General features: G+C 36.3%; 1 protein-coding gene across 1 annotated transcript in view; it reads left to right on the forward strand.

The window, feature by feature from the left end:
* The window catches only part of LOC150083026 (DNA-dependent protein kinase catalytic subunit-like), a 387,849-nt gene that overhangs the window by 157,714 nt on the left and 206,324 nt on the right, over nucleotides 1-23,811 (forward strand). The window contains exon 12 of the mRNA XM_090378359.1: nucleotides 7,669-7,837. Within this exon, the coding sequence (XP_090234485.1) occupies nucleotides 7,669-7,837 (169 nt within the window). The remainder of the gene's footprint in view (nucleotides 1-7,668; nucleotides 7,838-23,811) is intronic.

Below are 23,811 nucleotides of genomic sequence, written 5' to 3' on the forward strand. Positions count from 1 at the left end.
TACCGCATGATGAAGGTATTTTGGACCCTGCAATGCTATGTGATTCTGAATCGTCTTTGTGCCCCCTACACCTCCTGCAAGTTTGTTGCACTGGTAGTGAATCACCCTGTATATGTATATAATCAAGAATAATGGTATTGAGAAGCTAATTAATATAGGGGGGAAATGTGCCTGTACTAAAAAGAAGATAACATAGCTTATGGATCAGGGACACTGAATTAATAAAAAGTACCCTACAGCCATAATGTGTATATATATATAAAATTTTATGTATAAAATATTGTCTATATAATATAATCTGAATTTGCCCTCGTAACACGTGGCAACCATACACGTGCACCATAGCATACAGAGCATGTCGGAAACAGAAGCAAGAACATTGCTGTCTTTTTCATAATTTCAGTGGATGACCTCTGATGATGACACTGAAATTGTGAAAGACACCACAATGTTATCTCATCTTGGTCGCTTTTTCAATTCTTATCCTTATTTTAATTTCTGGTCCATTTCTTCCTCTTTTTCATACCATATATCGCTCCCAGTGTATATCTTATATTCATTAGATTTAATTCAATAAAATCTCCTTCACGTGTTCTACTTACAATATTTTATACATAAAATTTTATATATATATAGCAAGGTACCTCAGATTACAGCATACAGGCAACATTCTTATAATGTACTTGACTTATTCCTTCCTTGATTTTAACAATTGAAATATAACATATATTTCACTAACACCAACCAAAAACTTTTCCTATCTGCCATATTGCCCACTCATTTCTTCAATCAGTGCACAGCAACAAAAACAAGCATAATATTTCAATTAGGCAAGACACATAATATAACAGTTATGGCTACAAACATAATCCTTTGTGCCATTCAAGAACAACAAACATAATACCCAGTACTTTGCTAGATATCACGTTTGTTACCATAATTGTTTTTTCCTTGATGCACTTATCTTATTGCCATGCCAGATATTACTCAATATATAATATCTCTCATATATAATATCACTGAATATTAAAAATATAAAGCATTTGTGATATATATATATATATATATATATATATATATATATATATATATATATGAAAAAATAAATAATTAAAACATTGGGTGAGTATGTGCTTGGCACACCCAGGGTCCTGAACCTGATGTAATTCTTTTCTTTCTTGGTGAGCCTCTTCTACTTCTGTTTCTCTCTCTCTCTCTCTCAATAATAATAATTTAGTTTAATATGGAATGGCTTGACATTTTTCTAAAAAACGAAGTTTAACATTTCATGGAAATCCATCGACCAATAGTTGAATTGTTGACTTGTGGATGGCCAGACATGCAGATGTTCATTGCCTTATGCTTATGTGAATATGCCTGAAAATGAAAAATATATATACACTGTGCTGCCACTTTATTAGGTACACCTCTGGTGTGCATACAAATGGTTCATCCCACAATGTTGCAAGTCACATGACCACGGTTGTGGATATAAATGCAGCAGAACAACCTTTCTAGTATCAGTTAAGCGTATAAACCATAGCAAGAAGGGGGAGAAGGAGTGATCTAACAGACTTCGAATGTGGCATGGTAGTAGGTGCAAGATGTGATGGGCAAAGCATCTCTAAAACGGCAGTTATCCTGAACTTTTCACGCACCACAGCTTCAAGGGTGTATTGAGAATGGTGCAAAGAACAGAAAACATCCTCTCAACATCAATCGAAGAAAATCGCTTGTTGATGAGAGAAGTCAGAGGAGGATGGCTAGAATTGTGCAAGCAAACAGACTGGCCACAATGTTGCACATCACATCAGAATACAACCTTGGTGCGCAGAACAAAATATTGCAACGGACCGCTAGTTGCACTTTTTTGCAAATGGACTACAACAGATGATATCCACATTGCGTACATTTGTTATCAATGAAGAACAAGAGAGCACCCCTCCTATGGGCACAGCAACACCATCACCGGACTATCGAGGATTGGAAAACAGTTGCTTGGTCTGACAAGTCGAAGTTCCTGGTGCATCATGTTGATGGTAGGCTCAGAATTTGGTGAAAAAAAACATGAATCCATGGACCCATCATGTTTGACGAATACTGTGCAAGGTGGTGGGGAATGTTTTTTTAGCACACGTTGCATCCATTGATACCCATAGATTTATGTCTGAATAAACATAAATCTTCTTTGCATAAACCCAAATATTATCAAATCCATGTTCCTTGTCATTCCTAAGCTGTTTCATAGGATGGAGTTAGCAGTATATTATTCAAGACATCAGTATAGCCAAACAGAACATAACAAATTTTTAACAAACAAAATTGTTTGAAAATATTGCAAGAAGTACAAAAACCACGAGCTTTGATTCATGTCCCATTCCCCAGAATTTTCAACAATGTTCAAAAAAATTCATTAAGTTGAATTCTGTGATGTTTTACTGTATTAAACGAGAAGTAAAGTTCCATCTATTTGTTACGACAGAGGGTAATTTTTAGTAACGAAATCTTGCAAAGCATGTATTTTGATGATTTAGAAAAATATGCTGCCAATCTACTGATAATTTGGTAAAATAATCTACATTCCTTGATATTCAAGAGGTTTTGCTTCGGAACTAATTTCAAAATGTGGGCGTAGCAATGCGTAAATATTGCTAAAGAATAGGCCTCGATAACTTTAATTTGCAACCCATTAATATGCCCACTCATGACATGGGCACCATCATAATTTTGGCCGACCGACTTGTCCTTAATATTAAATTCCTGAACTCTGTTTAACAACCTTGTTTAAAAAAGCCTCTAGATGTTATATCATCACTTACATCTGTAAATTCAATGAACCTTTCTTGTATTTTTCCGTTATGGGCAAAACAGAAAAAAGTTAATAGCTGCGATTTTGACATGACGTCAGAAGTTTCATCCAGAAGAATGGCCACAAATGTAGCAGAAGAAATTTCTTTCTTTATAGTATCTTTAATCACATCACATATAGCATTAATGATATCATTTTGTACTGTGGAAGAAGTTCCTCAAAATACAGTCGATGCCTTTAAATGGCTGTCTAAAAGAGGATCGTACTCACGGGGCACATTTAAAAGTTCTATATAATTCCCTTGATTAGCTGAATCTTCAGACTCATCATGATCTCTCGAAGAAAGTTCTTGCTTAGCCAAATAATATACAGCATCAATTAATCTTTTTAAAATGTCTCTATTTTGCTGCTTTACTTGTTCATTACGGCAGCTAATTTCAATTTTTCTTTGAGTATCAATAAGAGTGTCAATTCTTTGTTTTCAAAACATCTTAAGATTTACAAATGACTGAACATGTGGTTGGGAGCACTCATATTTTTGCTCTGCTCCGTCTAAATGATTGAGATCGGAATACACATTCTTATTCCAAACACCTTTCTCTTTGGAGAATAATAAACAAGACCAACAAAAAAGTCTTGATCACACTTCACGTCCAGTTAACCATTCTACTGTATTGTACTGTGAAACAGAGAATTGTCTCGTGTACTCAGTTTTTCAATCTTTGTGCATGCACAGTAAATTTGGAAGAGGAGGATGAGGCTTACCTTCTTTGACTAAGTTCATACAATCTGCAAAATCTCTGGCAGAAAACAGGACATTCAGTATATCGTCAACACTGTTTCCCATTGTAAATATGGACAAAAAAGCTATAAATTTTATCTAAAAATATTATTTAAATTTGAAATGCACAAGGCATAATTATATTTAGGAATCACACAAAGCCAGCAAACAATTAGGGAAGTCTTTTACAGAAGAATACAAAAATATAATATCGGCGACATTGCGATTCAATGGGTGTGCCCGGCACACCTAGCACCCCCTGAATATATGCCCCCGATATACATATATACACCGATGAGCCAAAAAAAATGACCACCAAGTCACTATGCAAATCGAAGCAACTGCAGGTGAACTACGGCATGTACGCAGGTCGGGACATGGTATAAAAAACATATGATACTGAACTCTGAAAATCAGTGTTGCTCCTGTTCTTCAGATGGGAAAGGCAGTGGATTTAAGTGAGTTTGACAAAGGCCAAGTTGTAATGGCCAGACGACTGGGTCAGAGCATATCCGAAATGGCATGGTACGCACACGGTCAGCCATGGTTAATACCTACCAAAAGTGGTTCATGGAGGGGAAACCCACGAACTGCTGGCAAGATGTTGGACGACCACGGCTCATCAGTGCTCGAGGTGAGTGAAGGCTCTCCTGGATGGTATGTGGCAACAGAAGGGCAAAAATGGTGCAACTCACCAGTAATTGGAATGCTGGTGATGGGAGTAACGTGTCACAACATGCAGTACATCAAACCTTGCTGAAAATGGGGCTGCGTAGCCGCAGGCCGATCCGAGTAACCATGCTAACCACGATTCACCAGTGACAGCACCTACAATGGGCATGCAAGCATCGAAAATGGACCTTGAGTGATTGGAAGAAGGTCTTCTGGTCCAGTGTATCATATTTCCTGTTGCACCATGTGGACGGCTGGATACGTGTGTGCCATTTACCCAAGTAATGTGATGTCTGGACGAAAACAAGCTGGTGGCAGCAGTTTCATGCTTTGGGCAATATTCTTCTGGGATATCCTGAGTCCAGTCATCCATGTGCCAGGCACTCTGACATCTACCCTCTACCTAAACATATTTGCTGACCAGGTACACTCTTTCATGGCAGTCTTCGCCCTCTGGTGGTGCCGTCTTTCAGCAGGATAATGCGCTATGCCACACCACCCGGATTGTTTGAGACTGGTTCATGGAACAGGAGGAAGATTGTTCGAGACTGGTCTGGTTCACTGAACATTCCAGGTATTGCCCTGGCCTCCAAATTCCCCAGACATCAATCCCATCGAGCATCTGTTGTTTGTGTTGGAACAGCAACTCTGATCTGTTGCATCTCAACCATGGACCTTATGGGAGTTAAAGGATCTGCTGGTGATTCAGTTACGGTTAATCACAGAAAAAAAACTTAACACTTATTACTCGCGTCCAATACAATGCTTCTTTTTAATTTTTATGATGGCGATTTTAAATCGAATAGCTTCCCTTTATTTTTTACAATGTTGCGTATGGTTTGGTCACCGATATTATAATGGTTCTTTAGAGATTTAACGGATGCACCATTTTCGAACTTTTGAATAGTTTCAAGTTTTTGTTTAATTTGAAAGCACAACTTGTGCGTTTGCCCATCATTTTTGCGATTTCTAAACAAAAAAAAAAAAAAAAAAATCCAACATCCTTGACATAAAGATACCAACACAACCAGACACATTTAGAAATCTTGTAGCTTCCATGCCTCGCCAGGTACAAGCTGTTTTGGCTGCACTGTGAGGACCAACATCGTATTAGGTAGGTGGCCATAATGTTTTGGATCATCAGTGTATATATTTATTTATTTATTTTTGATATATATATATATTCACACACATACATATATATTTATGTACACATACATATGCTGAATGCCAACATCAGAGCACGCAGATGTTGGAAGATTCAGAACAAAGTGCCAATATATAGTTTTAAAATGCCTTTTAGCATACTACACCTCATAAATGTTTTGTGATGTAGTTATATTAATAGGCCTGTGTATATACAGGGTGTTTCAAAAGCATATGTAAAATTCTATATTCTGTAGTCATTCTGTGTATTTTAGGGTTGAAAATAAGAAAAAAGCAGGTCATATGAAAATATGTCCAATTCTGAACAGTTAGAGAGCAAGGAATTTTAAATGTTTGAATTTTAAAAAATGGCTGTGGAATTTCAAATAGTAAAAAGTAAGACAACAAAAAAAAACACAAGAATACCTAATTATATACCTAGTGAAATGTTTTTTCTTATTAAATATAGTCTGATTATTTTTATTATATTTTAACATTAAAAACTCAATAGCATTTATTTTAACATTCAGATATTTATTAGAACACATGTTTTAATTTATTTATTTTTTATTTTAAATCTTAGAATCAGTCTCAAAATTTATTGCACGTACTTTTGGAAAACTGTATATATGAGGTACAGCAGACTTGTGCAGTAAAAAAGAATGTAATGAAAGAGCTCAAAAATGGTGTTTAGTCGCCTGTTTGAATGCACTTTTACAGTGTTCTAAAGTTTCTGTAAAAAGTCACTGAAGGCATCCAAAGAGATAATATTTAGTTTGTTGGTTACATTTTTATTTATGTCCTCAACATTTTGAAAACTGCTCTCAAAGGAAAGAAATTTCCTTTGAGAGAAGTTGTTGCCTTTGCACTGACGAAGAAGTCTGCTGGTGTCAGATTATTGAGAATAGAGTGGATGGTTGGTCTGTGCAATGCATTGTTTCATTACTTCACAAAAAGTTTAGAATGGGTGGGGGCATTGTCATGCAACAAGGACCAGCTGCCTTTCTCTCATATTGCAACCTCACTCAGGACATGCATTTTAGTAGTCTTTGAGTTACCTGTATGTAGAATGTCTCATTGACTCTTCCCCTTCATGTACAAATTCCTTGTGCATCTCACCGTTTGTTGAAAAACATGATCAAGATTGTTTTAATCCTTGACTTCTGTAAACAAAACTTTTTTGGGTCTTGGATTTGACATTCACTGCGTGTTTTGATGCTTCATTCCTAAGTCATACTGAAACACCCAAACTCATCTACAGTGACAATACACTCATGGAAATTAGGACTGTCTTGACAAGTCTGAATGAAGTCTTGATGAGATTCGTTGTTGCTTCTCGTTAATTTCGAGTATATTAGGCACAAATTTCCACAAACTCTCCATTTTCCTAAATCCTCATTCAGAATTTGACAACTCGTCTCCTTATTCACATCAAATTCATCAGCCATCATTCTGAGGGTCAAACGATGGTCTCTTCCCACATCCCAAATTTTTCAGCTCTATTCTCATTTTGAGAGGTTGATGGATGCCCACTTCTTGAATCTTTGCAACCATCATCATTTCCATCTTTCAACCACGTATACTATTCAAACACAGTGGTGCGGCTTAATATTTCATTACCATAAACAATTTTTAACTTTTTATACATTTCTGTTGCAGCGTTTCCCAGTCAAAATCAAAATCTGATATTCATCGTTGCTCTATTGCAAAATCATGACACAAAACATTAATTCTACTAATGAAACTGATTTACTTGAAACCTATCAGCCTACTGGACAATCTCTGTACCACCATTTCTTGGAGCCGACTGGGATAGCCGGGTGGGTAAAGTACCTGCTTAGCAACCCAAAGGTCGCGGGTTCGAATCCCGCCTCAGGCTTGGATCAAAGTACTGCAAAAACCTTGGGAGGTGCATTATGGCCACAGAAGCCGATGCACCAACAACTACAAAAAAAAAAAAAAAAAAAAAAAAACACATTTCTTGGAGGAAATTTGAACTACAACATACTGCTTCTGTTTATTTTCAAACTAATCAAACCTGACCACAACATACACATAAGATAAAGGTCATATGACATACAGATGAATTAAATATACCTTGTTATGTGTTAAAGTAAATATTTAAGATATATGAATATGTTTTTTTTAACCATAACTACTTTTTTGCTGAAATAGAGATAGAATAAAGAAATTTGATCTTCACAAATTCATTTTTATTAATTATGATAATTGAATTACTTTCTTAAAAATTACTTCCTAGGTTTTCTCACTCTGCCAGAAAGGAAGATATGCGTGGTGAAGAACTACTGCTCGATCTCCGCAGAAAGTATCACTGTGCTGCTTATAATACTGTAATTGCTGTTGTTTCTTGTACTCAAACAGCAGAAAAATTCTATACGACATTTATTTTTCAGGAAAATCCCAGTAAGGTATGTATGGAAACATTTTAATAAATACTTAAAACCACATTTTTAACCATAATATGTAATACATAAATCTCTGTAAATATTTTTTTGTATAAACATCTCATGGCATTTAAAAATATCATGAATAGTGTAGAGAGCCACCCACTTTGCAAATTACTCCAGCCATTCTAAAATTAGTAACATTTTTTTAAGGTATAGTTTAACCCAGGAATGAGTGTTGAAGTTAGGAAAATCAGCACTACTTATTTGTACTTCATATATCAAGGAATAAATGTTTTCTCCTTAACTAAGATAAGAAAATATATTTACTAAACATATCAAGTAACAGTATTTGCTGTATAGTGCGAGGAAGCAACAGGCTTTTGCTGCACTAGCAGAAAAAAAAAAAAAAAAAAAACCCCAAACGAAGTAGATAAGAAAACACAAATTATATGCTTCCCTCCTCACACACGTAAGTATCCAGTCGGCCTTTAAATTTATTCAAACTATCATCCTCAACTACCTGCAAGGACAACTTTTTCCAGCAATCACCGACTCACTGGCTGAAATAAAACTTCCTACACTCTAATTTAAGCCTCAAGCCCTATAATTTGAATTTATGACCCCAGTTCTAGAATTTTTTATAACAGTTTACAGCCACTCCCCGACTTATGTAAGGTTTGCGTAACTCCACGTAAGTCAAATTTTACGTAAGTCGGAATTTCCCAAAATGCTTATACAGCACTCACAACTACTCATGCTGAATTTGATTGAAGCAAAAAGAAATTTTCAATGAACATGTAAATGGAATTATTCAATTTTTTATCTCATATGCAGGAAAAATTACAAATATTTCAAAATTACAAAAAGAGAAAGGAGACAAGCATAATGTCAGAAGTTTTACCTTTCAAGCAACGTTGCCAAAATAACTCTCCAGCTGATAGGTACGCCACTGCATAAGGTGAGGGCTGTAGAGATTTAGAAGAGTTTTTTTTCCCAACACATCACAAAATTTCTCTACAGCTGCAGAATCATCAGTGGTGACTTCACTGCATACTTTAATGTTGTGGAAACTAGTGCAATGCTTGAACCTATTAAACTACCTATTGCTTTCCACAAACTTGGCATGGGGTTTGCCGTACTTATCCTTAATATCTTCATAAATACTTCTTGCTTGAATAGCTATTGGATTCAGGGGCACTCACTTTTGAATCTGATTTTCTGTCCATATTATTAATAGCTTTTCCACCTTCGATAGCAACTGAACACTGTTTTGTGATCACTGTTGAACTTAAATGCGTTGATCCATTAACATGTTCTTTTATATGTGCACTTTACGTTAAAATAGTATTCACTGTTGAAGCAGCGAGACCTAATTCCGTGCAATAGATGACAAACTTTGTCCTGCTTCGTAACTCTTAATTAATCATTTTAATTTCTAAATAAATTTTGTTTCATTTCCTGGCAGCAGTTGCACTTTCCATTGGTCCCTTTCCCTTCACACTATTATAATAAGTAAATTTGAATGAAGAGAAGATTTAAAAATTTATATTTTTTATATGATCGAAGATTTCAGTGAAGGGGAAACACATTTCACCATAATAACATAAAAACCCAAACAATTCCAGTTATCTGGATTATCGCAAATGCAACTAGATTGCATTTACTACCAATTTATAATTAGATGCACTAACAGAAAAGCTCAATAAAATGGAATGTGCAAATTATTTTATGGTAGTGACCTCCAGAAACGTGCTTTAGAAAAATATCACAAAAGCATTTAAAATTGATTATTATAATGGAACATATGAAGTGATGAAAGTGTAGTGCAATTTTGATTATAAAAATGGCCTTTTAGAGAAATAAACAGCTTAGTTATATAGCAAAAATTTTAACTTCTGAAAACTTGGAATGGGCTCAACACAAAACCTGATGAACCCCAGATAACATCAGTCCAAGAAAAGCAGTGTCCATTGATAACAACTCTGTGTTCTTTCACTAAAAGCAACCCTTCATCCATAGCAGTAACTTGTCCTTATTGCTACACTGCTCTAATTTGTATAGCAGCCTATTATGTGCAACAATATCAAAAGCTTTCTTGAAATCCATGTATGTACAAAGGGTACTAGGAAAGTTTTGCAATATGACGCAACAATGAATCACAGGAAGCTGCTTGTTGCTGCATGTTGAGACATGTTCATACGTGCATAGTAGCCGCTGCGCCAAGTCGATGGGCTCAGTTATTCATTAGTAGTGAGAGTGTAAAGTGCTTGCGATGGCATCGTGGTCACGAAATGAGATAAGGACAGTTTTGCGGTATAATTTCGTGCATGGTTTAACCATAGACCAGTGCTTAAAAGAAATGACTCTTGCACTAGATGATGATTGTCCACATCGTACAACGATATTCAGGTGGTATAGAGAATTCCAAAGGGGAAATTTCACTCTGGAGCATTCTCAGAGGCCGGGAAGGCCACGAACGTCAGTTACGGAGGAAAACGTTACTGCTGTGAGGAAAATGCTTGACGAAAACAGGCGAGTGACCTACCAACAGATAGAGGATACTTTGGGCCTAAATGCACCAGCAATTCGTTCGATTCTGCAAGATCATTTGCACGTGAAGAAACTTTGTTCTCTCTGGGTGCCGCATCAACTGACTGAAGAGCAGATGACACGACGTGTGACTTGGTGCCGGGAGATGTTAAAAAATTTGATAAGGGACAATCTCGGTATGTGAACAACATCGTGACAGGTGACGAGACTTGGCTGTACTATTACGATCTGCCGACCAAGGCTCAAAACAAAGTTTGGGTCTTTGATGATGACGACACACCCGTAATTGTCAGAAAATCCCGATCTGTAAAGAAGAAAATGATAGTTGTATTTTTCAAATCGAGTGGAATTGTGGAACGTGTCATTTTGGACACGCAGAAGACAGTCACAGCTAAGTGGTATACTGAACAATGCCTGCCTAAAGTCATTTGATCTATGAAGAACCTGCGGCCAAAGTCAAGAATGGACACCTGGTACCTCCATCACGAAAATGCTCCAGCTCACCGCGCCAAAGCCTGCACCGAATATTTGACCACGACAGGACTGAAACTTCTCGAGCACCCTCCCTACAGTCCAGACCTTGCTCCCTGCGACTTTGCAATGTTCCCGCATGTGAAAATGAAGCTAAAAGGGAGGCGGTTTTCCAGTGATGAGGACCTTCTACGGGCTTGGGACAACGAGTGTGCTTTACTCCCTAGTGAAATTTGGCAGAACTGGTTTAAAGATTGGTTTCGGAGGATGGAGAGGTGTATTGAATGTAGAGGAAATTACTTTGAAAAAATTAAATAAACAAAGCTGTATTGCAAAACTTTCCTAGTACCCTTTGTATTATCAAAATTATTTTTTTGCGTCATAGTATCCAGTCAAATTGGTCAAGCAAAATTTTTCCTTAACCCATGCTGTATCTGAACTATAATTGCTGTCTTGTCTAGGTAGTCCTGCAGTGCTGCTTTAACCAGTGACTCCATTATTTTCCCCAGAACAGAACTTAAACAAACAGATCTGTAATTACTTAAGTCACCTTTTGTGAACCCCTTTGTGAATTAGGGATACGCTTGCACATCTTTAGTCCCTGGGGACCTCACATGAATCCAGAGATTCTCTCATAATAATGGCTAAGGGTTTCTTTACTTTGTTTGCTGCCTCCTTTAATATAACTGGATAGATCCTGTCCACCTTAGGTGCCTTTCGTTTGTTTAACTTCAACAATTTCCGCTCCACTTGGTCTCAGTTATTACAAAATCCTTTAGATCACTGTTAGAGTTTGATGAACTTCTGGTATTCCCTTCCCTAAATAATTCCTGATGTGTGAATGTAGATGCAAAATACTAATTCAGTTTGTTAGTTACCTGAGCAGAATTGTCAACAGTTGAAACATTGATATCAAGTGGACCAATCTGATTCATCCCATTCCTTCTAGAGTTTACATAAGTAAAGAAGTGTTTACTGTTTTCCTTTGCCAAAGTTTTTTTTCTTAATCTTCCTTTGCCTGCATAACCTCGTTTGTGTTCTTGATTAGACTGGGGTTCGAACCCGTGACCACCAAATACGGAGGATGCGGAAAGGTCAGGGAATGACCACCGCATATCCCCGGAGCAATATGGCCTTAGTTGCTAATGCTCCTAAAAACCAAATAACAACAACATAACCTCGTTTGTGACTTGATTACAGATTATCTCATATCTACCATTGGCATCTCTGCCTCCTAATAATTTACCGTATCTCTTCGATTGTAAGACGCCATCGATTGTAAGACGCACCTTAATTTTATTACCTTAATTTCAGAAAAAAAAAGATTTGATTCTAAGAAAATAAAATAAAATAAAATGCTAAAATAAATCTAACAAATATTTTTATTATAATAGAATTCAATCTACTAACAACAATATTACTGGTATTTTTCAGTAGGTAGGTTATTCATCACTTTCTTCTGAGCCATTGATATCTGCATCTGAATCAATATCACAGTCTACTTCACATTCAGAGTCAGATTCTTCTGAGCCATTGTTATCTTCATTATCCTATAATATATCATCTTCTGAGCCATCAAGAGCATTGGTGATGCAACATTTTTTAAATGAGTGCTTGCCTATTCTTTCTGGGATCAGCTTCCAAGCTATTGATATCCATTCTGCCAATTTTGATGCTGGCGCTTTCTTAATTTTTCCGGAAGGTGTCATGGAAGGTTGTTGGTCAACAGCCAGAATTCATATTCCTTTATCAAGTAATCCATAAATGGTTTGTTGATTGAAACCTCGAGTGGCTGCAGTTGGCTAGTCATGCCACCAGGAATCAAAACTGAGTCACCACGTTTTTGCACGATTTTATTTTTGATTTGTTCAGACAAATGTCCACGAAATTCATCAAGTACTAGCATGCTAGTTGGGTTATGAAGATTTCCAGGACATCTATTGCGCACAACATTTAGCCAGTCTTCCATAAGCTCTGCCGACATCCATCCATTTTTTTGTGCATGCACAATAACATCTTTCGGGAAAATTTCATTCTTCGATATGGTTTCTTGATTTAAAATTAAATTTGGTGGCAACTTACGACCATCGGCGGGCTGCTTTTCATAGCCCATGCTTATGATCTTGATTTCTTTAGCACCTTTAGCATTGACAGTGTAATTTAGAGGCATATCGAAGAAGACTGGGGTTTCATCAGCATTTCCAATTTGACTAAACTCATAGTTTCGTTTTTTCCTTAATTTCATCATCTGTCGCTGAAAGTTAATCAGCTTAGGTTGAAAGTCTACAGGAATTTTTTGACAGGTAGATAGATGTTTGGCACCTTAATAATAATCCACTACGATGCATGAGTCTGTCACACCAGCCATGACTGCCTTTAAAAATTATTTTCTCTACTCCGAGGGACTTGGCATTTCTCTGGTTTTCAATTGCATGTCTTGTCGAGAGATGGGTAATCCTTTTGCACGTGTCTCCGTTACAAAACATATCACAGCTTCATCGACTTGTGGAAATCTTCCTTTCTGAGGCCCTGTAAAGCACTTGATTGTTGCTTTGCACAAAAATATGGAATTGTGATCATTTCTCCAACGACGAACATTTACTTCACTAGTCAAAATGTCGACCCGCAGTTCTTTTGCATACACAATAACTTTTCATTTCAGTGCAGCTTGTAGTGCAATCTTTTTGACATTTTAATGTGTAATAAGGGATCAAAATTAATGAAATACAATAACCCCATTTCTTACTTGCTTTTGAAGATACAAACAAAACTTCCTAGTTTTTGCTGAGTGAGCTCCACTATAATGAAGTAACAGTGACTTCACATTTCGAAATCACGTGAAATTGCCCACACCACAATATTCCATTGGAGATTGCAATAACGGTCAAACTTGGAGGCGGGGTTTCCACGTAAAAACAAAACATGTGGTGCTGTGCAAAGCACGAATAAATTTGAAAAAACTGTGATTGTAAGATGCCATAGATTCTAAGACCCACCCCATTTTTAGAGACGTTTACAGGGGTTAAAAAGTGGGTCTTAGAATCGAAGAAATATGGTATCTACATCCCATGCATTTTTCTTCTCTGCTACGTGTCTCATTAGTTTATCTGACACCCATTTATGCCTAATCCTTGAACAGTATTTTTTAGTTGTAACAAAAAGCCTAGTAGCTTCCAAGTTTACTTCCTCGAATGCTTCCTATTTATAATTTGCTGTTGGTAACATTCAGTTGGTCCCACTGCATAGAATTTAAGACCTGTGTGAGACTACTGTAGTCCCCTATATGAAAACAAAAACCCTTTCCTTTACCCTTGATGGTAGTTATATTTTTAAGGAAATCCCACATCAGTATACTATGATCAGTGCCACCTAGTGGTTGCTTTATCTGTAAATTCTTAATGCATGTACTATTCAGTGCTGATAATCAGATCAAATGTATTACTCCCTCTGGTTGCCTCTCGAGTTTCATTCAATATCTGGGGGTTTAAAATCTCCTGTTATAAGACATTCTGATTTTACTCCTTTACTCTGTACAGTTGTTCATCAGAGTCATTACTACTCCTACTCTCAATTTTCCTTTAGATTTGTTGAAGTCTTTACAAATTGAAGATTTGCAGATATCTCCCATTCACAAGGATGGTTTAAAGGGTGAGATGAGTAACTAGAGACCTGGAAGTTTAATCACATTGGCATGAGATGTGATTAGGCCACATCTCGTGCCAATGAAAATAATGGAATTAACAAATAATGAAGTAATGTGTGACCAACTTGATGAGTGGAGTCATGAGGCACTCATTGCATCAATTTTTTAAAGATAGATCATGAAATAATTTTGGCTTCATATATATATATTTAGATTTCAAGCCTTTGATACTCTATACTACATGTACAATTTTTTTATAAATTGGAGCAATGTGGCAATAGAGACAAAGGGTGAATATAAATGGCCTCTGCTCTTCATGGACTGATGTGATGAATGGGTATTGCAGGGGTTAGTATTAGGGTCCCATTCTATTTTAATATTTATTAATGGTATTGATGTAGGTATTTGAGGTTTGATGTCTAAGTTTGCTGGTGATACGAAGCTGGACACAGATAATTAAGGAAAAAAAGGATACTTTTGCAATCTAACATAAAATTATCTGAGCAATGCAAAGTATGCTGGTAGATCAGTCCATGAGGGTTCTGTCAGTGATATACTGAAACCTTGCTTTCTGGGGCAGAAAGCTGACTATCCCATTGTATAAGGAAATGATTAGGCCACATTTCGAATACTGCATACAAGTGTGGAAACCTCATTTTAAGAAAGCAGTATTCTATGTATAAGTTAAGTGCGATAGCATCATTAATACACAGTCAAATCTGAATTAACAAAATATTTGCAAGGCGGCATCGTTTTAAGTTATCTCATATTGTGAATACCTTCACAACAAGTTGCCATGATATTGCACTACTTCGAATAAATAACGCTTCACCTGAGGAGAAGACTAATGTTACTTATTCTCAGATGGATACCACCACCCAGACGGCACCGTTTCAGGGCTATTTGGCCCTCCTTCGGTGGGTGGGTAGGTACCCAATTGATGCAATGATGGCAAAACAGTTATGAAGTATAACTCCACAATATGAGAGATGCCTGATGGTGTATCAGGCTTCAGCCCTAAATGCTTTATAGAAAGCAGTATTCTTGTTGACACCTATCAGACAGGAAATGTGACTTAAATTTTAAAATAATAAAATAAAATCCACCTATACAGAAAAAGAATGCCAAGAACAGAAAGAAAAACACCAAAATACAGTGTCTTTTTTTCAGGTTGATAATAATGAATTAAATTGATAATGAAATAAGTTGTTAATAGTGAATGAAATAAAATTTTCAAAATTGACTGCTGTTGTGTCTACTTGATTTGCTAAATAGTCACATACTGAAATTAAAATATAGAAGAGGAAAATGAATAAAATTAAGATCACCTATTGAAGAATAAATTTATGTCCCCTTGTATGACTTATGAGGAGACAAATTTAGAAAAAAAAAATACCTTTGTCATTTGAGAAAGAGTAAAAATGTTATCAGCATTTAGTTTACTTAACCCTTTTCAAACATTATACAGTATACATTTGAAAAAAAACCAACATGCAAATGTTTTTTTTTTTTCTTTTCGGTAGCTTCCAGACACTCCAATTCAAAGAACCCCCAATTCATTTTTTATTTTTATTTTTTTAGAAGAATATCCTTTAGTATTCTTAGTTAACTGATTTTGTCCTCTACACCCTTTCTAACAGAGCAATGTCTTTCCTACAAACAATATTCTTGTTGACACCGATCATTCAGGAAATGTGACTTAAAATTTTTATATAGTAAAATAAAGCTGGAAATATTAAAAAAATAAGTATAACAAGTAAACAAAATAAACACTAGGTGGCAGTGATCACTGTGTACTAATGTCGGATTTACTTAAAGATTTAATTACCATCAGGGGTAAAGGAAAGGGTTTTTGCTTCCATAAAGGTGAGTACAGTGGTCTCAGAACGTTTTTAAATTCTGTACTGTGGGATCAACTGACGATGTTACCAACAGTAAATTCTAAGTGGGAAGCATTCAAGGAATTAATCGTGGATGCTACTAAAAGTTTCATACCTATTAAGAAATATTGTTCAAGGTTTAGGCCTAAATGGTTATCGAATGAACTAATGAGACTTGTAACAGAGAAGAAAAATGCATGGGATGCATATAAATTATCAAGTGACTCAGAAGCCTATGGCAGATATAAGCTAGTCTGTAATCAGGTGACAAAGGAGGTTAGGCAGGCGAAGGCAGATTACGAGAAATCCTTGGCAAAAGATGCTAAGAAAAACAGCAAGGATTTCTTTACTTATATAAAGTCTAAAAGGAAGGGGATGAATCTGATTGGTCCACTTGACATCGATGGTTCGACTGTTGATGATCCTGCTCAGATAGCAAACAAACTGAATGAGTATTTTGCATCTACATTCATACATGAGGAATTATTAAGGTTTGAAAATGGCAGAAGGTTATCAAATTGTAGCAGGGTGCTTAATGATTTTGTAATAACTGAGAGCAAAGTTGAGGAGAAATTGTTGAAGTTAAACGTAAGAAAAGCACCTGGGGTGGATGGGATCTATCCAGTTATATTAAAGGAGGCAGCAAAGCAACTAAGCAAACCCTTAGCCATAATTATGAGAGCATCCTTGGACTCAGGGGAGGTTCCCATGGACTGGAGATGTGCAAATGTATCCTCAATTCACAAGGGGGGGGGGAATCGAAGGTGACACGAGTACAGACCAGTTAGTTAAACTTCTGTTCCAGGTAAAATAATGGAGTCACTGGTTAAAGATGCATTGCGGGTTCATCTAGACAAGACTGCAGCAATAATTCAGACAGAGCATGGGTTTGTTAAGGGAAAATCTTCTGACAAATTTGATTGGTTATTATGATGTGGTTACAAAGGAACTGGATGCAAAAAATAATTTTGATATCATATATTTGGATTTCAGGAAAGCTTTTGACACTGTTGCGCATGGAAGACTATTGTACAAATTGGAGCAGAATGGTATTAAGGTTAAGTTGCTACAATGGATAAAAGGGTGGTAATCAATGGGTGCTGCTCTTCATGGACTAATGTTATTAGTGGAGTCCCACAGGGTTCGGTGTTGGGTCCACTGTTGTTTTGTATATTTATCAATGATATTGATGAAGGTATATCAGGCTTAGTGTCGAAGTTTGCAGATGATACAAAAGTTGGCAGGGTTGTTAATGACAGTAATGGCAGTGTGCTACTGCAAAAGAATCTAGATAATTTGGGCAGATGGGCTAAGAAGTGGCAACTGAAGTTTAACCTTGACAAATGCAAAGTACTGCATATGGGTAAAAGTAACCCGAGAGAAAAGTACCAACTGTGTGGTACTACACTTAAGGTGGTAGAAAATGAGAAAGACCTGGGGGTAATTGTGCAGTCAGATATGAAGTTTTCAGAGCAATGCAGACAGGCTGCCAGGGCAGGTCATGGGGTTTTGTCAATGATATATAGGAATTTTGCTAGCAGGGAAAAGGAGGTGATTGTCCCTCTGTATAAGGCAATGGTCAGGCCACACCTTGAGTACTGCGTACAGGTCTGGAGTCCTCATTTTAGGAAGGTTTGCTTGAGCGTGTACAGAGAAGGGCAACAAGATTGGTGAGGGGAATGAAGGGATCCTCTTACCAAGAGAGGCTTAAGTTCTGCAAATTGCAGTGGCTTGTGACTAGACACCTGCGCAGTGATCCGATTGAGGTGTATAAGGCCTTGAATGGGTTGAGAATGCTGAATTCTGATGGGATCCTTCCACTTGTTCAGATTACAAACCTAAGGAGACATAAATTCAAATTAAGAAAGGACAGATGTAGAATAGATGTGAGGAAATTTGCCTTTAGCCAGCGGGTGGTTAATTGCTGGAATAAACTTCTATCTGTCATTGTGGAAGTTGATAGGTTGAATAAATTTAAGGAGGAACTGGACAGGCATTTGGAGGGAATGGTGTGATTTTTTTTTTTTTTTTTTCGCTGATGCTGCATAAGTTCATACACTTGCTTTCGTGCATCACATGCCACTACTGCTACTACTAAACTGCACTGCACATGTAATTTTCTTTCCTTTTCAGATTTCATCTCAAATAAATATAAGCCTCATTATCCCTTTTTTAAACCATGTGCTGTATTTGCATTGCTATATATTTCAGCTCATATAATCTTCAATTCAAATCTAGTAGTAGCAGTGGCAAATGATGGAAGAAAAGAACCTTATATAACATCAGGAAAAAAAAAAACACTGTACACTTTGGCCATCCGTACTGCTCCAAGAATTTGTCTAGTTCTTCCTTGAATTTATTTAAACCATCCACTTAATGCTGTTAAATCACTGCTGATAACCAGATTAAGAGTATTGCTTCCTCTTTTTGCCACTCTCACAACAGTCATCCAAGATATCTATAGAAGTTTTCCTAGTGTGTGGGTGACCAATGCACAAATCCCAGTCAACATCTGGGAAGTTAAAATCCCCCATTATAAGACATTCTGATTTACTGGCCACTCTATTTCTATGTGTAGCCTTTTGGTATGCTCGTCACAGTCATTATGCCTATAACAGACCCTCCTACTCTCAATTTTGTTTTCCCAGTGGTTATATAATCTCATCAGACTGACTCAACATTGCGCTAGTCAGCCATGTAGAATAAATGCACTACATTGCACTACACTGCCTTAGATTTAATATGCTTCCTAACAAAGAGCATAACCTCTCAACCCCTACTATCCTGTTTGTACTTTCTGTATACATTGTACTCCCCCTATTCAAATTCAGCATCAGTTATGTCTGAGTGACACTGTGTCTCTGCTATCCCTTCAATGCCCGCATTTGATGACTTAATCAATACTTTAAATTTACTAAGTTTAATTAAAATTCTTCTGGCATTCGTGTACATGTAAGTATATATGCACATGTTCTTACTTTTAGTTACCCATACATAGCGCCCATATGTTCACTTGTTCCATAATAGCCCACAACAGGGCTTGAAATTCCAGGCTGTGGAAAGCAAGGTGTCGGTAAATGCTGGGAAAGAACAGAAGAAGGAATTTGCCTGCCAGTGATTAATATTTTCACTGGTAAGAATCTGCTAAGCACTCCAGCAAGTAAAGGACAAACATGGTGTTTAGATAACTCTCAAATCATAGAATACATATACAATTAATGGCTCCAGCTCTTCATAGTCCTGAACAGCAAAGTGCTTGAAGCCATGAAAAAATGGAATAGAAAATGTGCAAAGAGAATATAAATATCCAAACATATTTATAGCACATTTAGTGAGGATAGAATATTTGCTTATTTCAAATATTCTATCCTTACTAAAAACTTTACTGTTTTATTTTCAAATAAAGTAGTAAAATCTGCCATCTAATTACACAGTATGAATAGATTAAAATAAAATTAATTTTGACATAAAGAACCACTGGATAAATAATTTAGCATATGTTGATAAGAACAAGTGAAGTAAAAGCAGGTCAGACTACATAATAAATTAAAACATGCAAAAGTGTGTTATTAGCAAAGTCTGAAATAGTGAAGATGAGTTTCTGTCTGTAAAATATAAATTTTACAGACACAAACTCATCTTCAATAAAATATAAAATATTCAACGTAAATGTAAAATATTCAACCAAAATATAATATAAAAACCATCATATTAGACTTGGTAATACACTGGAAACAGCTTCAACTAGCGGAAGAAATAAAAGTAAATCTGTACCTAATGAAATGAAGATTATATTAGCTGAAACATATATAGCAATGCGAATACAGCACATGGTTTAAAAAAGGGATAATGAGGCTTATATTTATTTGAGATGATATCTAAAAAGTAAGGAAAGAAAATTACATGTGCAGTGCAGTTTAACTTAAGAGACGAGAAGGCAAAATGATTTTTGGTGTTTATTTTGTTTACCTGTTATACTTATTTTTTGAATATTTCCAGCTTTATTTTATGATATAAGAATTTGAAGTCACATTTCCTGAATGATCAGTGTCAACAAGAATATTGTTTGTAGGAAACACTTTGCTCTGTTAGAAAGGGTGTAGAGGACAGAATCAGTTAACTAAGAATACTAAAGGATATTCTTCTAAAAAAATAAAAATAAAAAATGAACTGGGGGTTCTATGATTTGGAGTATCTGGAAGCTACCGAAAAAAAAAAAAAAAAAAAAACATTTGCATGTTGGTTTTTTTTCAAATGTATACTGTATAATGTTTGAAAAGGGTTATGTAAACTAAATGCTGATAACATTTTTACTCTTTCTCAAATGACAAAGGGATTTTTTTCTAAATTTATGTCTCCTTCTCGTATTGTCATACAAGGGGACATAAATTTTAAATGAAGAATGGTTATAGAATAGATCTATGGAAAATTGTATTCAGTCAAAGGTTAATTGAGTGTTGGAATAAATAAATAAATAAATATTTATTGAATGTAGTATAGTCTGTAAATAACAATTGAAAAGTTACATAGTGCCCATCATGGCTAAAGGGATTCCAGCCATGATGGAATCCCTGAAAATGATGATAAAGCAAAATGCAGATTTCTTAGTAGAATCTCATACTATGATTGAGTTCATGCTCTTTTTAATTGGAAATTTATTGGCATATGAATGTAAAAATCAGTTTACCGTAATCTAGGGAAATGGAAACGGGCAGGGACTGACCTTCTGGCTAGTGTTTTAGAAGTAGGTAGTCAGGATAAATTTAAAGAAGGTTTGGGCAAATTACTGAATTACAGGAATGGGCAAATTACTGAATTACAGGAATGGGCAAATGAAGTTTTTTTTTTTTTTTTTTTTTTTGACTGCTGCTGTAAGCTGTGACAATGTGATAGAAGCCCTCCTTAATTTCTTTTATACCTGGTTCAAAGAAGTGTCTTCTATAAAATGATGATAAAGTAAAATGCAGATTTCTTAGTAGAATCTCATACTATTATTGAGTTCATGCTTTTTTTTTAATTGGAAATTTATTGGCATATGAATGTAAAAATCAGTTTACCATAATTATTTGCAATTTGAAAAACTCAAGGAGCTTTTTTGAATCTATTTTTCATAAGTTATAATAATGCATTTAGATGTGTGGGATATTCCTTGTAATACTAGCAAACTTCATGTTTTTGTACTACAGCCCTGGGTGTACCAAGCCCATACTCACCAGATGTGAGCCCCTGGGGCTTGCTTGATTAGTCATGATGCCTTTCAAGCCAGGCCACTTATGTCTTTGAATATCATGTCCATTGATTTCTCCATGTGCCACTATGCAAAGAACTTATTTACCAACAAAAATATGAACTCATCACATATAAATTACACTAAATTAAGCCTATAATCAAGCAGTGGCAGTCCAGTCTATGCAGGGTCTGAAGAGAGGAAGTTGTTTTTGCTTAGCTCCATGTAGGTCAGTCACAGTCATCCGACACCCCCAGTAGAAATGAGTGTGCCATCTGGCATGCTTATTTCTGCTGCGGGTGGATGACCCAACTTTATGTGATAACTGTGAAACTGTTTTAACCATTATTCATATTTTTATGAATAATGATTTCTGCTGTTTCTTTATGTTTTATCCTTTTTATTAATCTGGCTGAACTGTTTACACTCAGCCAGATTTTAGATTAGAGAGACAATATATCTGACAATTTAAAATTTTTACAGTCCATTAATTTATACACATGTATTTGAATCTTTTCCTTTTATATTTTGATGTGGATTTCCTTCTTTTGATATGGTAACTTATTTAGAGGTTACCATATCAAAAGTTTGCTATATAAGGCCACACCAAATATGTTTTTTATGTGTTTACTTTATCTCAACTTAGTGCATTATGCCCTTTGTGTGCCATTAAACACTAAATAACCAACCAACAGAAATTGCAAAATAAAAAAGATCCGTTTTGAATTATTATTTTTATTATTATTATTATTAATAGCCATATGGTGCAAGGAAGCCTGAGACTTATGCTGCACCAGGAAGAAAAAAAAAAAAAAAAAAAAAAATTCCCAAGTTACCCTGAGAGAGAGAGAGAGAGAGAGAGAGAGAGAGAGAGAGAGAGAGAGAGAGAGAGAGAGAGAGAGAGTGTCAAAAGCAGAAGGGAATCACCAAAAAATGAAGAATGATGATATCCAGCTCAGGACCCTGGGGTGTGCCAAGCCCATACTCACCAGATGTGAGCCCCCAGGGTTAAAAAGATGATGCTCCACCTGCATGGGAGAAATGCTAAAAATGTTTAAAAGGTAGTGCACACACACACACAGCTATTCATAATGAATGGTGGTATTCTCCTCCCTCTTTTTGAGAAAGTCTGGTCATTCATCAGTAAAAAGGAAAATGAAACAGCACACTTGCAGTTTAATTTTTTTTTTTTTGATTTATATTGTAATCATCATGTTCACTCTTTAGTGGCCACTATAATTGAATTTAATTTCTATATTTATTTCCTAATTAGATCAGCGCTTCCCAAACTGGGGTCCACGGGCCCTTCAGGGTCTGTAGACCAGTTCAGGCGGGTCTGCGAAATGACCCTCTGAAATTTGTTGTATGTATAGCAAATTGATGATTAATAAAGTTTTTATATAGTTATGAAGAAATAAGAATAAAGTTGTTTTAAACATAAAACCTTGAATTTTCTTTTCAGAAAACCCAGTGTTCATACACACACACGCGCATGCATGTACGCACGCGTGCGCGCGCGCACACACACACACATAATAAAAGAATAATAGTATTAAGAAGCTAAGTAATCATAGAGGGAAGATAATGTTGATTATGGATCAGGGACACTGCGTTAGCAAAACGTACCCTACAGCCATAATGTGTGTGTGTGTGTATATATATATATATATATATAGGGTGATTCACTACCAGTGCGACAAACATGCAGGAGGTGTAGGGGGCACAAAGATGAATCACATAGCATTGCAGGGTCCGAAATGCCTTCATCATGCGGTAGAGGACATTGAAAGGGGAGGTCGCGTGAACAGCGATCCCGCTGGAAGTCAGCATTTGCGAACGGTTTCTGTTGAAGAAACCAAGTAGCAAAAGTCCTCCGGAGTGGATAATCCGCAGGCTCCAATGATTGGACGTGTTGCAGATGGTATGAACTCATTTGGTTTGTTGACAGTATCCTCCATACAGTGGATTGGGAAATACCCAATCGTTGGCCTATCGCTTGAGTACTCGTACTCGGATTGCCTTCTGCAAGACATAGGACATTCTCCTCATTGTCTGTCGTCCTCGTCGTTTGCTCTCGATTCATGGTATGTCTCGTGAAACAACCAGTCTCACGTAACCTTTTGTGCACACGTGCAAAAATTGTATGATGAGGAGTATGCCCGTGCGGGAAACTTTCCAGGTACAAGCGCAGAGTGCACGCCTATTAGTCCGCAGCTCCATACGC

The sequence above is a fragment of the Mastigoproctus giganteus genome, chromosome 7 (assembly GCF_048544385.1).
Source record: "Mastigoproctus giganteus isolate SK-2022 chromosome 7, ASM4854438v1, whole genome shotgun sequence".
In the NCBI taxonomy this organism is placed as follows: domain Eukaryota; kingdom Metazoa; phylum Arthropoda; class Arachnida; order Uropygi; family Thelyphonidae; genus Mastigoproctus; species Mastigoproctus giganteus.